The 14,737-nt window shown below is 44.8% G+C and overlaps 1 protein-coding gene across 3 annotated transcripts in view; it reads left to right on the forward strand.

The window, feature by feature from the left end:
• The first annotated feature begins 4,156 nt into the window (after positions 1-4,156).
• LOC119655130 (centrosomal protein of 164 kDa) overlaps positions 4,157-14,737 on the forward strand; it is a 133,750-nt gene continuing 123,169 nt past the window's right edge. The window contains exon 1 of one of the 3 annotated variants that reach the window (XM_038060865.1): positions 4,157-5,096. In XM_038060865.1, coding sequence (XP_037916793.1) covers positions 5,018-5,096 — 79 coding nt within the window. In that variant the 5' untranslated portion in view covers positions 4,157-5,017. The remainder of the gene's footprint in view (positions 5,097-14,737) is intronic. The other 2 variants (XM_038060866.1, XM_038060867.1) reach the window with 2 other exon arrangements.

Raw genomic sequence — 14,737 nt, forward strand, 5'->3', positions numbered from 1 at the left:
TCGGCAATGATTGTGGAAGTGGAGGATGAGCAAATTCTTCAGTTGAAATCTGCTCGAAGTATTCTCGCCATCTATCCGTTGCGGCTCGACGGTTGGTAAGCAAAGTACCGTTCTTGTCATTAACACAACAGAAGTGTTCGATATCCTGTGTGCGTTCATCACGGCTTTTAGCAAGTCGATACAGGTCTCTCTCGCCATCCCGAGTGTCCAGTTTATCGTAAAGATTTTCGAAATGGTTCGCTTGGGTGACAGCGACCGCTTTCTTCGCTTCCCGGTTGGCATTCTTATAAATTTGCCAATTAGCAGGCGTTTTATCGTCGAGAAATTTGTGGTAGAGGCGTTTCGTTTCACGGACCTTCATTTCAACATCATCATTCCAAAGCCAAGTATCTCGGTTGATGTACCGCTTCCCCGGCTTGGTGACCCTGAGGGTTGCAGAGGCCGCTTTGTGGATCGTGTCTTTCATTTGGTTCCATGATTCTTCCACATTCGTAATGGTTGGCAATCGTATGAGTGAGACCGTTTCTTCGTTCTTCTCACCAAATCGCCACCATTTAATGCGCGGCGGGCCAATGCGCTCCTCACGCCGTTTCATCGGTGGCTTAATTCGCAGGACAGCAATCAACGGCCGATGTTGAGGTGCGATGGTCTCATAGGGAACGACTTTGCAATCAGTGACAGTGGTAAAATGTTGACGTCTTATGAGAATATAGTCGATTTGCGTTTTATTGTTCCCACTATAAAATGTGGGAAGATGAGACAATCGTTTGATGAACCATGTATTCATAAGTACAAGTTCATGGGTGTCCGCACAATCGATTATACGCTCGCCACCTTCGTTCAGCAAATTGCCAACGTTGGGTTACTACGACATCCCATTGAGAATGCACCATTAGCCATCAAATCAGACGCATCGGACACGGCTATGGGAGCAGTTCTCGAACAGTGGAACAACGATGTCTGGGAACCGCTCGGTTTCTTTTCGAAGAAGTTCTCCGACACACAACGTAGGTACAGCACTTACGATCGAGAACTCCAAGCAATCTACAGTGCAGTCAAGTTTTTTCGCTACATGGTCGAAGGTCGTCCGTTATTAATCAAAACCGATCATAAGCCGATAACGTTTGCCTTCCAACAGAAAGCCGATAAAGCTAGTCCACGGCAATTAAGGCAACTGGACTATATCGGCCAATTCTCGACCAATATCATATACGTCACTGGCGAGGAAAACGTTACAGCAGACGCCTTGTCCCGAATTAGTGCCGTTACATTGCCGGTTGCCGTAACCACCGAAGAATCAGCTACAGCGCAACGAAACGATGAGGAACTCCAACATCTACTGCGTTCTGAAACGACCTTGGATTTGAAAAAGTTGCGAGTTGACGACAAGGATACAATGTTGTACTACGACGTGTCAACTTCCCAAATACGGCCGTATATCCCAATACTTCTCAGGAGGAGAATATTTGAGATTACTCACCGACTATCTCATCCAAGCGCACGCGTCACGAAGAAGCTGATTTGCCGAAAATATGTCTGGCCTAGTATGTCCAAGGACATTCTCGAGTGGGCACGAACATGTCTAGCGTGTCAACGAAGTAAGATTGGACGACATGCAAAACCATCGCATGGCCAAATCGATATGCCGGACACGAGATTCAGTCACGTACATATCGATATTGTCGGACCGCTAACGCAATCACAAGGTCACTCGTATGTATTGACTATGATCGATAGATTTACGAGATGGCCTGAAGCGGTTCCGATACGATCAATTACGGCAGATGTTATCGCAGACGCATTCTACACCAACTGGATTTCACGATTTGGAGTACCTACTATATTAACATCGGACCAAGGATCCCAGTTCGAATCCTTGATCTTCCAGTCGCTGACGCACTTAGTGGGTTGCAAAAAGATTCGAACCACTGCATACCATCCTGCTTCTAACGGATTGATTGAGCGATGGCACCGATCGATGAAAGCAGCTATTATGTGCCACAACAACCGTGAATGGGTCGAAGTTTTGCCAACGGTTTTGCTCGGTCTTCGCACAAGCGTTCTTTCTTGACGAGGGAATGCCTCCCGATCCGAAATTTTTCGTTGAGAAATTTCGTCACCATATGACGCAAGTTCGTGCAACGCCAATCACTCAACAAGGATCTTTCTACATGCTCACATGTGTTCGTGCGGATTGATCGAGTGAAGAAGCCACTAGAGCATCCGTACGAAGGACCATATAAGGTGTTAGAAAGACTTTCCGACAACGCTTTTAAAATCGAAATTCAGGGCAAAGCAACAAATATCAGCGTCGAGCGACTAAAACCTGCCTATTTCGAAGTAACATCTGATCCAACGGAAGCAGCCCAACGACCAATAAGCTTGGCTCCCAAAACGTTTGTAGGACCAAGAGCGAAACCAGCGAGTGAGAGGCGAGTAATATTCGATACGTAGTTTTCCAGCCGTTAACCGTCAAAACTACTCAGGAGGGAGCAATGTAGCGACATGCTAATGACATGACAGCACCAACATGGCAACATGCTCAACAAAGTAACGTCACTATATGGATCGGCAAGGATATAAATTCGACGCCATCCGACTCTTTTACACACTCTTTCTCTCGAACTTCTCGGTGCTTGTTGAATAAATGGGTAGAACCTTAAAAACATACTTTTTCATGTTTCTACATCACTTGATCATCAACGCTACCTGTTGTACAATAGATACTTCAGTTTCATTTCCTTGTTATTTTTTAAAAAAGTTTTTATATGTTCAGTGTGGATTCCTTTTTTTTTTCCTTCTTTTTTCTACATGGTTCTGAGCCCGCCATCCACTTACGACACACTAATTTATATTTCGGAAGCAACTTACCCCCTCCATTAGTACAAAGCTAGCTTTGTATTGCTGAAGGGGCGTTGATGTGGCTAATTGTTTCCAGGGTTGGTTTGTCTGCGAGTTTTGCAGCGAATAAAACCGTTTTATGTAGTAGCGCCCACAGTAGATCTACTATAGGAAGTACCCACACTAAAATGACCCCACTTCCGAATGTGCTGCAGACGATTATCTCTACATATCAGAGGAAAGGCATAATCTTTCTTCAAATCGTATTGGTAAGAGAGAGATCGTTGAGCTTCTGCTATTCTGGTACTACTGCCGTGCTCGCCCATCTAGCAGTTGTTTCACGTATTCACTTATACATATGCAAAAACTTGCCGATCTCACCAATGTATTGGCAAGTCCGGTCGGTATGTCATGTTTTCGTTACATCTCGCTCATGCTCAAGGGCAAAACAATTTGAAATCGTGCGTACTCGCACTGATTTCCCTCCTTCCGGAGCAAGGGGGAGTGTGGTAGCTGTCTAGTATCTAACTGTGGTAGCGCCTTAGAGCAAGTCGGCACCGTGGACTTACCTCTCCGGTCCGCCAGTTTTATCTATAGCTGCGCTTCGTATGGCGCTCGCAAGCCTTGCGAAGCCTACATAGTGAATGTCACTCCCTTTGGCTTGTGAGCGTTTAACTGTCAAAAACGGAATTTTGAGAAGGTTGGGGTTTTTAGGTAATACTTCATGTGATCGTATGTATTGTATGCAATGTTATTTAATGGAAGATTTTCTTTGCACCTCAGCTAATTTGACATTTCGATTCAAAATTTTGAAGTAACAACGCAAAGTCGATTGTAAATTGGCATAATGCGATTAGACGCAAACCTTAAACGGAGCACTTCTGGAAGCTCGCGTCAAACTCAACCTCGTGAACGTCAAACTGGGCCTCGCGTTGTCTTTAGCTGCGATTATTATTCGTTGTCAGTTTTCGATTGAAGTTTGCGTTATTAGTTGAAAATATGGATATGAAATGTCAAATCAGCTGAGGGTTCTAATAAATCATACTGCGTAGAATTACATAAGGTACTTCCTAAATAATTAGCTCCTAGAAATTCCGTTTTCTGTTAAACACAGGACGAGACGAAACGTCGTTGCTCGTCGTGGGTACAGTATATCTAATAGATGCATTTGGGTGTGCTGTAGGAGTGGGCTTTGCGAGGCTCGTGAGCTCCAAGTGCCACTCAGCTATGATTTGACGGTTCACTTTATGCTATTAGAAACTAGGTGGCAGCATAATTGTGTTTTATTCTTAGTTCTTCCGACTTCCTGTTGATATTCACATACTTCCACAATTTGTCCCGATTTTATAAATGAAAATCAGTAATTTTTGGAATGGCGCTAATGTTGTGTAGATTTTCATTTGTATCCTTAGTGCAAGGTTGTGCGCGTGCTCCTTGTGAATCACCCCATTTTACATGTTACCATCGCTTTTCGCATCAAACAAATGTCAGGGATTTTTTAAGGATGCAATTGTTGGGCAGCTTGTATGCAACAACAAACTGATAATTTAAGGGAAGAGTGCATACTGAGCCCATTTGTCTTGCTTCAACGCAATAGTAAAACAAAACCACCTCCACGCTACACCGAGACATGATTCGTTCACGTCCTGTATAGCTGTTTTCATATCTCAGTCTCAACTTGGAAAGCGTCGGCTGTACTGATTCCTACCAATCGCTGGGTGCATCTTGATTTGCAATGAATTATTCTAATGAAAAGTGTGTTAGTCTAGTCAGTGGAAACGGTTATTACAATAATTTGTATATGTAGAAAATATTCTGAAACAACGCCATAAAATTAGTATGTGCGGAGCTTAAGTGGTGCAGAGAAAGTACAATTTCCTGCTCATTAGAAAATTGCGCAACGCCTAACAGCAGTGGACAGTGCAAAGGTGATAATTAGAAAAACTGCATTTTCCAGTGGGCTTTACCGTCACTGGGTATATATTGCGTTGTGCGTGTCACTTACATCGATAAAACTTCTATTCTACATATCTAAATTAAAAGAGTAGATGATGTTCTAGCCAGTGAATTGTTATTGATTTCTCAAGATAACAGCTGTGGCATCCTGCGGGTTAGTGCTAAGCAATAATTATACTTAAGAGGGGAAGGGGAGAGACTGGTTCTCCAGGCGAAGAATATGACTAGTGACAGCCCTATATCCGTATCTGTAATCTGTGAAGAAGTGTTTGAGGAAGGCTATCAGCCGCTGATGGACGGTGAGTGGCACTCGTATTAATTTATGCTCTCAGATATCTTACTGATGACGAAACATATCACTGTGTCCAAAAATGCTATCCTCTAATGATTTGAAGGGTTGCGTGCAGTTTCTTCTTCCCTTTTATAGGTAATTTGATTGTTTCATCGTTATGCAGGAAATCGCATTAATTTCGGCAAAAGATGTCTGCAACTAACACTGCTTGATAAATACATTAGGTTATAATTCTTCAATTGGCAACTAAGGAAGTTTTTTGTTTGGAATAGATGGTGGGAATAGTGGAGCAATTAATATAAACTAGACAATGAGAAATATTTCTACCCATATATTCATTCATTAATCTATACGTATACAGTTAACATTAAAGAAGTAAAACGGTTCCTATTTCAATTTAGAAGGTATGTTTTTAATGTTTTTCTGGCAACCATTGCTCATATCGCATAAATCTGCTTGTTCTATATAGCTGCCATTTACCCCTAGTGCATCAACCTAGCCTATGAGCCATCGTTGTCCATTTGCTAAAATATCCTTCAGTTGTTTCGAGATTTTGAACACAGCAGCCAAAAAGGATTTAGCGCTATTAAGGCGTAGAAGACATCAAGTTTGGCATAGCTGTCGGTGGAGACAACGCTTCGTAATTAACGAGATGAACTAATACCGGCGACATCGTTGAACACAATTAAATCATGATTCTCGTAATCGTATAATGGGGGAGTGGGCATCATTACGATATTGTAATCATAAACACAGGCCATGATTATGGTTGCAATCATGCAATCGTATTTACCGTAATCATAATCATGAAATCATGAGCAGTGTCGTTTGTGCTTTACGAATCAAGTTACTTATTGGCTAGTTACCCTTTTAACTAAACGTTAACCTTCTAACTAAACAAATTTGTAGGCTTGGTTGCTAGCTGATGGTGACGTCCTGCAAGGAGCGAAGTTGGTTCTCGTCTTTGGCATACAATTTGATTTCCTCAATATACATTAAATGACGTAATGTATATTTCGACTATATGCCATGTTAAACTTGGAACCCGTATTTACTTTCATGCAGAAGATGGAAAAGGGGATTCAAACCAAACAAAACCACAGCGGGCTTAGAGAGTCGACTTGAAAAAGCCACACCTGATTGGTATCTCTCCTGATGTTTGTGCGGAAACCGATAGCTTTGTGTTCCAATTCTTCATCACTGTTCTCAGGAGAAAAACGACATTCCAGTTGATTTGTGTAAGCGTAACATTTGCAGTAACCGCAAATATAATATGGAATCGAAGGTTAATTTATAATCGATATAAGCTGTCGAGATATTTCGTTTACATAGCCTACTTTACGGCGACCGTATCGATTGTAAGCTGTTTTTTACAGCCTCGGAACTGATGTGAAGACCATGTAGATGGTAGGAAGACAAGTAATTGGTCGACATTTCGAGGGAAAAGGTGCACCAAGTTTCTTGGTGATAAGAGAAGTTATTTCCTTGGTGAAAAATTATGGAAACCTAAGTTAGTGAGATTTTTATGGAATCCACGATGGTTTTGGGAGAACAAGGTGCTGTCTGTCTTTCGCTGAAAACTCTTTTCAAACCTACGGATGCGAATGGAGCATACCGCAAGTTTCTGCTTTAGTACCTCGAGGATCTCTTCGATTGGCATTTCATTGGACAGATGGTTGTATCCAATGATACCGGCAACGCATCTGTGCACTCTGGGTGATAGATTTTCGAGAAGTTCTTGCGTGACACAGCCAATCTCCTTTCTCAACTTTTCGACGCTTTTGTTCAGCCGAATCATCCAGAACGGTAAAGTCCTCCTGCGCATACCTCTGTTATTCGGTTCAACATGTTGATTATGGAGACGAATAACCATGGCAGCTGCAACGTAACAGTAATCTCGCTAGTCAAACGATCAGCCAAAATTCCGTCAACGAAGTAAACTTTAGTTTCCCTCGAAACACCTTCCCTATCTTTGGAGTTGACCATAGGGCATTGCAACATTGGGGCTCTTTGCAGAGTTGGCTGCTTCGCCAATACGCGTGAGAACAAAATGGGGGATGTTTTAAATAATTTTAATGGGACCCCAGGGATACGAAGACAGTACCCAACACGGTGAAGAGTCGCTCAACAACATCAGAGTGGCTCTTCGTCCTTGGGTGTTTTGGTGGTTATGTTGACAACTACCAGGCCCGGAAAACCTAGGGGTCGTATGGTTTGGATGAGTCAGAGTTTATCGTACGCGCCTTTTACCGTGTCACGGGTTTGGACGGAACTCATCACTGACTTCATGAGACACCGACTTCAAGATGCGTTCAAATTCCCGGTTTCCGAAACTTAGTCATGTTTCGGAACAGAGCGTCGTCTTGGAATGGACTGGGAGGAGACTCATTGGTCTGTATGATTCCACTTTTGTTCTGTCTTTCTTTGGTTTCGGGATATTCTAGCGTCTTTCCAATTAAACGGATAGCACTTATTTCTGAGGATTCGTAGCGTAGTTATTCTCCCTTTTAGTGGCAGTTCTTTGATTAACCTGCCGGTTATCAAGACATGTTGGTATTCACTTCTTGAAGCTTCCTGTTCAGAGAGGCGAAGGAGGATTTGAGTTGCCCAACGTTATTCGGTATATTGTCTGTAGGTGGTAATTCTAAGTTTGTAAGTTCTTTTATGTCTGGAATGAAGGCATTGGCAAATGCTGAACAAAAGCCCTAGCTTTGTCCTCATTGCTCATAACCCATTTACCCTTAGCGTCCTTGATAGATGTATCAATCAGTATTGGTTTTTTAATCCGTTTAGTAATTTTTCAGATTGAATAGTGTGTGTCGGCGCTATGGTCCAAGTTTTCCAAATAGTCTTGTACTTTATTGTTTTTGTTTGCATCAAGTTCGTGTTTAAGTATTTTAGTTGCATCCTTGAGTGCTTTTTTGGAGCTAGGGGATCTATATTTCTGCCAATCGGCTTGAGCTTTTCTTTTCGCTCGAAGGAGTTAGACAATTGTGCTATTGTAGAGCTTATAAGTGCTGTTTCCGTTATTGTGGGCTGTTGGGGTGGCTAAATCCGCGCATTCTTTAATCGTCACCACAAGATAGTCTATCGCGTTGTTTATATCCTTGTTTGTTTTTGATCCAATTTTCGGGAGGAAAGTGTTATCGAGGCTGTTGCGATAGATGACCTAATTTGTCCTAGTGTTCTTGCATCTAAGAAGGCTTTCAATTCATTTTAGGGTTTTGTTTGCAGAACAACCATGTTAGGTATCAAATGAAAGGTCTTAATTAGTGCTTTTCGATGATGGTCTTAGTTTTGACATTTGTCGGGAAGACGGGGGGAGGTGTAAAAAATAATAATTTCTTTAAGGGACGCATTCTCGGAAACTACTCAATCGAAAAATCTAAAAAAATTATGAAGTTGCCTCTATACGGTGTTCAGGCCTCAAAATACTCTCCATATCGATATCTGCCCAAATTAAGTTAATCGTATATTACTATATTTTTGGGGAAATTAAGTTTATAGTATGAAGCTGTTATCCCCAAGTTTGATCAATCCTACTATTACTAACAAAGTTACAGTACCTCAAAATTGTCTTTACCGTATAAATTTACTGCAACCCAAAATACTAAATATCAATATCACAGTAAAGGAAGTAGTCTCACATACTGAATACATAGACATTGCGGGCTCCGTACAAAGGGGATAGTTCTACAATCAAATATGCTTACCGGAGAAACAAACAAAACCTTTCATACCTGAAGCACTGAGCTTCCGGTTTCTCGGTTGCGGTTAATTATACCGTTGGCATTCCAATATGCTATTTTAAAGGGGATCATGGTTTGGTTAGTTTGGTTAGTATCTCTGTTAGGCTGGTGAGTTTGGACTGCATTTGCTGCTTGGTAATGGTTAATTGCTGTATGTTGCTAGCTAAGGTTATTAAAATATGAAAAATTTCACATTGTTGCGAGTTGCTGCTATTGTCAAGGGGGTTTCTGATTGCTTTGCGTATATAACGGTCTTTTGTGGTTGGTAATAATTGGGTTGACTGCTATTTTCAGTTTGAAGGTTAGTTGGCTCGTTGGGGGGATCCTGTTGTTTGTACCTGTGCCAGAACTCACGTTATTGTGTGCCATGTTGAGATTTGCTTGATTCCCGCTTCTACATGTGTTGCCAGTGGTCTGCCGGACTGTCCCGCTTGTTTAGGATATCTGGAGCGTTGGCTGATTGAGAAGTAAACCGGACAGCCCCTGTAGTTTACCGTCTGGTTGCCATGGCAGTTGCTGCATTTTTTTAATTCTGGGTTATTTTTCTCTTTGTTGCAAACGCTAGTTGGGTGATGTTCTCCACACGCTACGCAGGCATTAACCAATTTGCAATGGGCGGTGTTGATATTTTGAAAGGCTTTTCAACGGTAATTTTTCGGTTGACAACGATATGTTGTTGTACATTGGGTGAACTTCCCCTTAGGTACTTTGCAAGGACAATGTTGACAAGCCTTTGCCGGAAATAATGCCCGAACACAGGTACATAGGAAACTTCATTCGCATCTTTTCCTGGGCGGCGATAAAGTGCACGTTTCTGAAAGATCCATAGGCCGCAAAAAAATGTATTTGCACTTAGCGAGATTCGAACTTTCGGACGGTTGGATATTTTGCGGTTTCTCTTCCCTTGTGACCTCATTTGAATTTGAATAATAGTGACACATAACATAGTGAAATGATCTCAAAAATTTTAAACCTAACTTCATAGAAATTGGACTCAGTTGGGCGATGGGGATGAACTTCTTGCGAATATTTCAGCGGGGTATTGCGGAATTATATGTGCAGCAGGGCACGAAACAATCTTTCAATGTTTAGTATTTTGATATTTTGATAACCAACTTCCAATTATCGGGCTGCTGAAGTTTCTTGATGCGATTAATGGTGTCACACACAATGGCGCGGACTTTTCAATGTATTTGAATTTTTTTGTAATTTGAAATGCTGATGCTTCTTTTCAAAAACGGCATTTGAGAGTTTTCTTAGATCGCATCATTGCATCATCCTTTCCCTCGCCTATTATGTACACATATATGTATATCTCAGAGTTTAGAAATATATAAAGGAATATTTTGAATTTTTAGCTACGCACGAAAGGGAAAACGCCCATAGAAAATTTCTCACATAAAATAAACACCAAATTTTTATACTCGAAGCGCCTTCCGCCTTGTTTTATTTTCACTTGGAGTACAGATCCTTTCTGCAAGCTTTGACTTATCATGCTAAAAGTACACACGCCCTATAAATAGCATAATTCTCATCATTCCACCTGCAAGGGGCTGTAGTTGCAGGAATTGCTACTACTTGGTATTAACCGGTTGATATTTGGCTTGTCAATTCTCCAGACAATTACGATGATTTGTCGTTTCAAGTGATGCCACAAGGCAGGCCCCACATCAATTCGAAATTTTCTTTCGAATTAACCCTTTAACTGGTATCGATAATTTGATCCATGCTGTTGGTATCGTGGGTCCAAAATGGGCAAAAAGTAAATAAATAGTATTTCATATAAAAGTTGTGGGGAAAATCGACATATCATCATCATCATCAACGGCGCAACAACCGGTATCCGGTCTAGGCCTGCCTTAATAACGAACTCCAGACATCCCGGTTTTGCGCCGAGGTCCACCAATTCGATATCCCTAAAAGCTGTCTGGCGTCCTGGCCTACGCCATCTCGCGCCGCCTGCTCGATCTGGATGAAGGCAGTTTGTACGTCTCGTGTGATTCTTTGGTAATTTTTAAACCACAAAAATTTAACTTTATTCAACTTTATCTTTAAAAACTTTTTCAATAAGATGCGCGTACAGTACTTGATCACTTTATGAAATTCGGGTATTCCAAATTGGATCTTTGCACATTCGTGTGAACGCCGCCGCGGTTGGAAACAGGAGAGACCGGCTTATTTCCATGCGGTCCTTACTGTCCCAACCAACGGCATTTTTCCACCGCTAATTCTCCACTCCCCTGGAGCGTTCCGAAAATGAGCGAGTGGAGAGTTCCGCGCCATCTACCCGTCCGCATCCGCAACATTCGAAATAAATTTCGAATGCTGCAGATCCTGCCGCGCCACATCACTCCGCCCCCAGACGAAACCTAGGGAGTTTCGGCGACGGATCCCGGAACTTCGTTCGCCGTCCACAAAGCGGACACGACGCTGCTTCGGGGCGCACACGGGTTTCAGCCTGGACAAAGAGACCGCCTTTTTGTGACCACCGATCTCGAGCTGGAAGAAATGTTCTCCCTTCTCGAGAACGCGGTACGGGCCCTCATAGGGAGGCTGCAGCGGCTTCCGGACGGAACCCGTCCTGATCAGCACGTGCGTGCATGTGTCCAGTTCCTTGGGCGAACAAGCAGGTATGGACGAGTGTCGAGTGGGTGGTGGCGCTTTGATGCGTCGGAGATTGTCCCTTAGCAGACGCACCAACCCCGACTCCGTGAGACCCGATCTCTTGTCGATGACCGGATCGCTTGGGAGTCTTGGGTTCTCCTCGTATACCAGCTCCGCGGGGCTGGCAGCAAATTCCTCTCGGCGGGTTGTACGAAAGCCGAGTAGGACGAGAGGCAAGACTTGAGTCCAGGACGGGTCGTCGCGTGCCATAATGGCGGCTTTCAGCGTCCGGTGGCAACGTTCCAGCATCCCATTGGATTGCGGGTGGTATGCCGTAGTCCGCTGGCGTTTAAAACCCAGGAGTTTGCCTAACTCCAAGAAAAGGGTGGATTCAAATTGCATTCCCTGGTCAGTGATGACCACTGCAGGGACGCCAAAGCGTGGTATCCATTCTCGGCAGAGGGCTTCGGCACAAGATTGCGCCGTAATGTCTTTCAGAGGTATTGCCTCAGGCCATCGCGTGAACCTGTCGATGATTGTGAGGCAATACTTGTAGCCGTGCGAGTCTCGCAAAGGCCCTACTATGTCGTGGTGTATCGTGTGGAAACGCTTGGTAGTGCGGGGGAATGAGCCCACTTCTTTCCTTACATGCCTGGAGACTTTACACTTCTGGCATGCGATGCACTCTCTGGCCCAGGAAATGATATCCTTGTTCATGGAGGGCCAGAAGTATTTTCCGGTGACTAACCGGTTTGTTGTCCTGATGCCGGGATGCGTCAAGTCGTGAACTGCGTGGAACACTTCCTTGCGAAATGTGGCCGGAATGTATGACCGAGGTCCCTTTTCCGAGTCTTCGCAGCAGAGCGAGAGGTTTGAGCCGAAGATGGGCAACTCCCGAAATTTGTATTTGGGGTTGGACTTGAGGCTCTGAAGTGCTGCGTCATCCTCCTGCGCCTTGGCAATAGCCGAGAAATCGAGTGAGGCGGGGATGTTAACCTCGGAGACACGAGACAAAGCGTCAGCAACTATGCTGTCCTTGCCGGACACGTGCTGGATGTCTGACGTAAACTGGCTTATGAAGCTCAGGTGTCGAAGGTGACGAGGGGACGCTTTGTCGGGCTTTTGTTTCAAAGCATACGTGAGAGGCTTATGGTCCGTGAACACTGTGAACGGCCTGCCTTCTAGGGAGAAACGGAAGTATTTGATGGACAAGTACGCGGCGAGCAGTTCGCGATCGTAGGTACTGTAGTTCCGTTGAGCGGGATTCAACTGTTTCGAGAAGAAGCTCAACGGCTGCCAAACTTGATCCACCTTTTGGTGAAGGGTAGCACCTACTGCGATGTCAGAGGCATCAACAAAAACGGCTAGGGGTGCATCTCGCTGAGGAAATGCCAAAAGTGTAGCATCGGCCAGTTGCTGTCGGGATTTATTGAACGCGCGGACAGCCTCTTCAGACCACACAATCTCTCGTGTGTCTTTTGTTTTGGGGCCAGACAAGTACGCGTTCAAAACGGACTGGTGATGGGCGGCCTTGGGCAGGAAACGACGGTAGAAGTTTAGCATACCCAAGAACCTCCTCAATTCCCTCACTGTTTTTGGACGCGGGAAGCTTCTGATTGCTTGCACCTTGTCTGGGTCGGGCTGTATTCTTTCAGAGGAAATGGAGTGGCCGAGGAATCTCACCTGTTGTTGAAGGAATTTGCATTTCTCAACGTTTAGGACTAAACCGGCCTCAAGGAGACGTTGAAAAATGCACTCGAGATGGGCTAAGTGCTCAGACTCAGTGGAAGAAGCGACTAAAACGTCATTCAAATAGACGAAACAGAAATCGAGGTTTCGCAGGACTGAGTGAATGAACCTTTGAAAGGTTTGCGCCGTATTGCACAATCCGAAAGTCATCCGGGTGAACTCGAAGAGTCCAAAGGGTGTGCATATTGCCGTCTTTGGAATGTCTTCAGGAGCTACTGGGATTTGGTGGTATGCCCGGGCTAAGTCCAAGGTCGAAAAGATGCGGCAATTCGCGAGGTGATGCGCAAAGTCGTGGATGAGTGGAATCGGATATCGGTCAGGAACAGTCTGTGCGTTTAGCCTTCTGTAATCCCCACAGGGACGCCATTCGCCATTTGGCTTAGGGACCATATGTAAAGGGGAAGACCAACAGCTGTTTGAGGGCCTGCAGATACCCTGTTGAACAAGTTGTTTAAATTCTTTCCGCGCGATAGCCAGTTTCTGGGGTGGTAGAGGACGCACCTTCGAGAAAATCGGGGAACCAGTAGTATTTATGTGGTGCTGCACATTGTGCTTCACTGGTTTCGAGAGACTACACTCGGTAGTAATCTGGCTGAACTTTTGGAGGAGTGTCCGAACACGAGAGTCGGTGATGTCTTCCAAAAGAACGGAAAGGTTATTGTCAGCGTGAGATACATTTGGCCCGACGAATTAAGGTTGGTTGTGGGGTCTATAAGGGACTTATTTTGCAAGTCCACCAGCAACCCATAGTGACACAAGAAGTCTGCGCTTAATATGGGGAAGCTGACATCCGCCAGGATGAAACGCCACGAAAACGTCCTACGCAAGCCAAGACTCACGTCCACTTGCCTGTACCCGTATGTATTGACGGGGGGAAAATGCTGCCGCCAGTTTGAGGGGTTGTGGATATAGTCGATGATGCCGGGGTACGGGAAGAACCGAAACCTCCGCACCCATGTCGACGAGGTAGTTGCGCCTGCTGAGGGGGTCGAAAATAGTTAGGCGACGTGGCGCTGCGCTCTGGGTGGCCGTCGCCAAGACCCCCCGCGGACCTAGTTTTTTGCGGTAGGCGCGAATTTACAAGGTAGCGTACATCTTGTCGCTTTATCACCGAATCTCAGATGGTACCAGCAAATACCTTTGTCCACAGGCTGTCTTGACGACCTGCTACCCGAACGCCCTTTTCGTGTGGCAGACCGTGAGCGAGCTCGCGATCTGGCACTCGAACGCTGAGCGTCCAACGTCGCCCGCATCTCGGCCACGCTGGCTGTTAAAGCAGCTATCTCGCGCCTTAAGTCGCACACCTCATTCGACTGTGGTTGAACGGCCGCTATGGTTGGGCGAACGTACACCTCCTGTACCTGGTCGGCCGTAGCTGCCAGTTCCTCCAAGGAACCGGAAACGCAAGCTAGAATCGCCTGGGTGCCCTCCGGAAGCCGTCGCAGCCAGAGCGACTTGATCAGGTCGTCGCCAATCTTGCTCCCACCCAATTGCCTCATTTCGCGAAGCAATTGGCTGGGAGTTCGATCACCCAACGTTAAACCCG

Source organism: Hermetia illucens, chromosome 4 (genome assembly GCF_905115235.1).
Source record: "Hermetia illucens chromosome 4, iHerIll2.2.curated.20191125, whole genome shotgun sequence".
In the NCBI taxonomy this organism is placed as follows: Eukaryota; Metazoa; Arthropoda; class Insecta; order Diptera; family Stratiomyidae; genus Hermetia; species Hermetia illucens.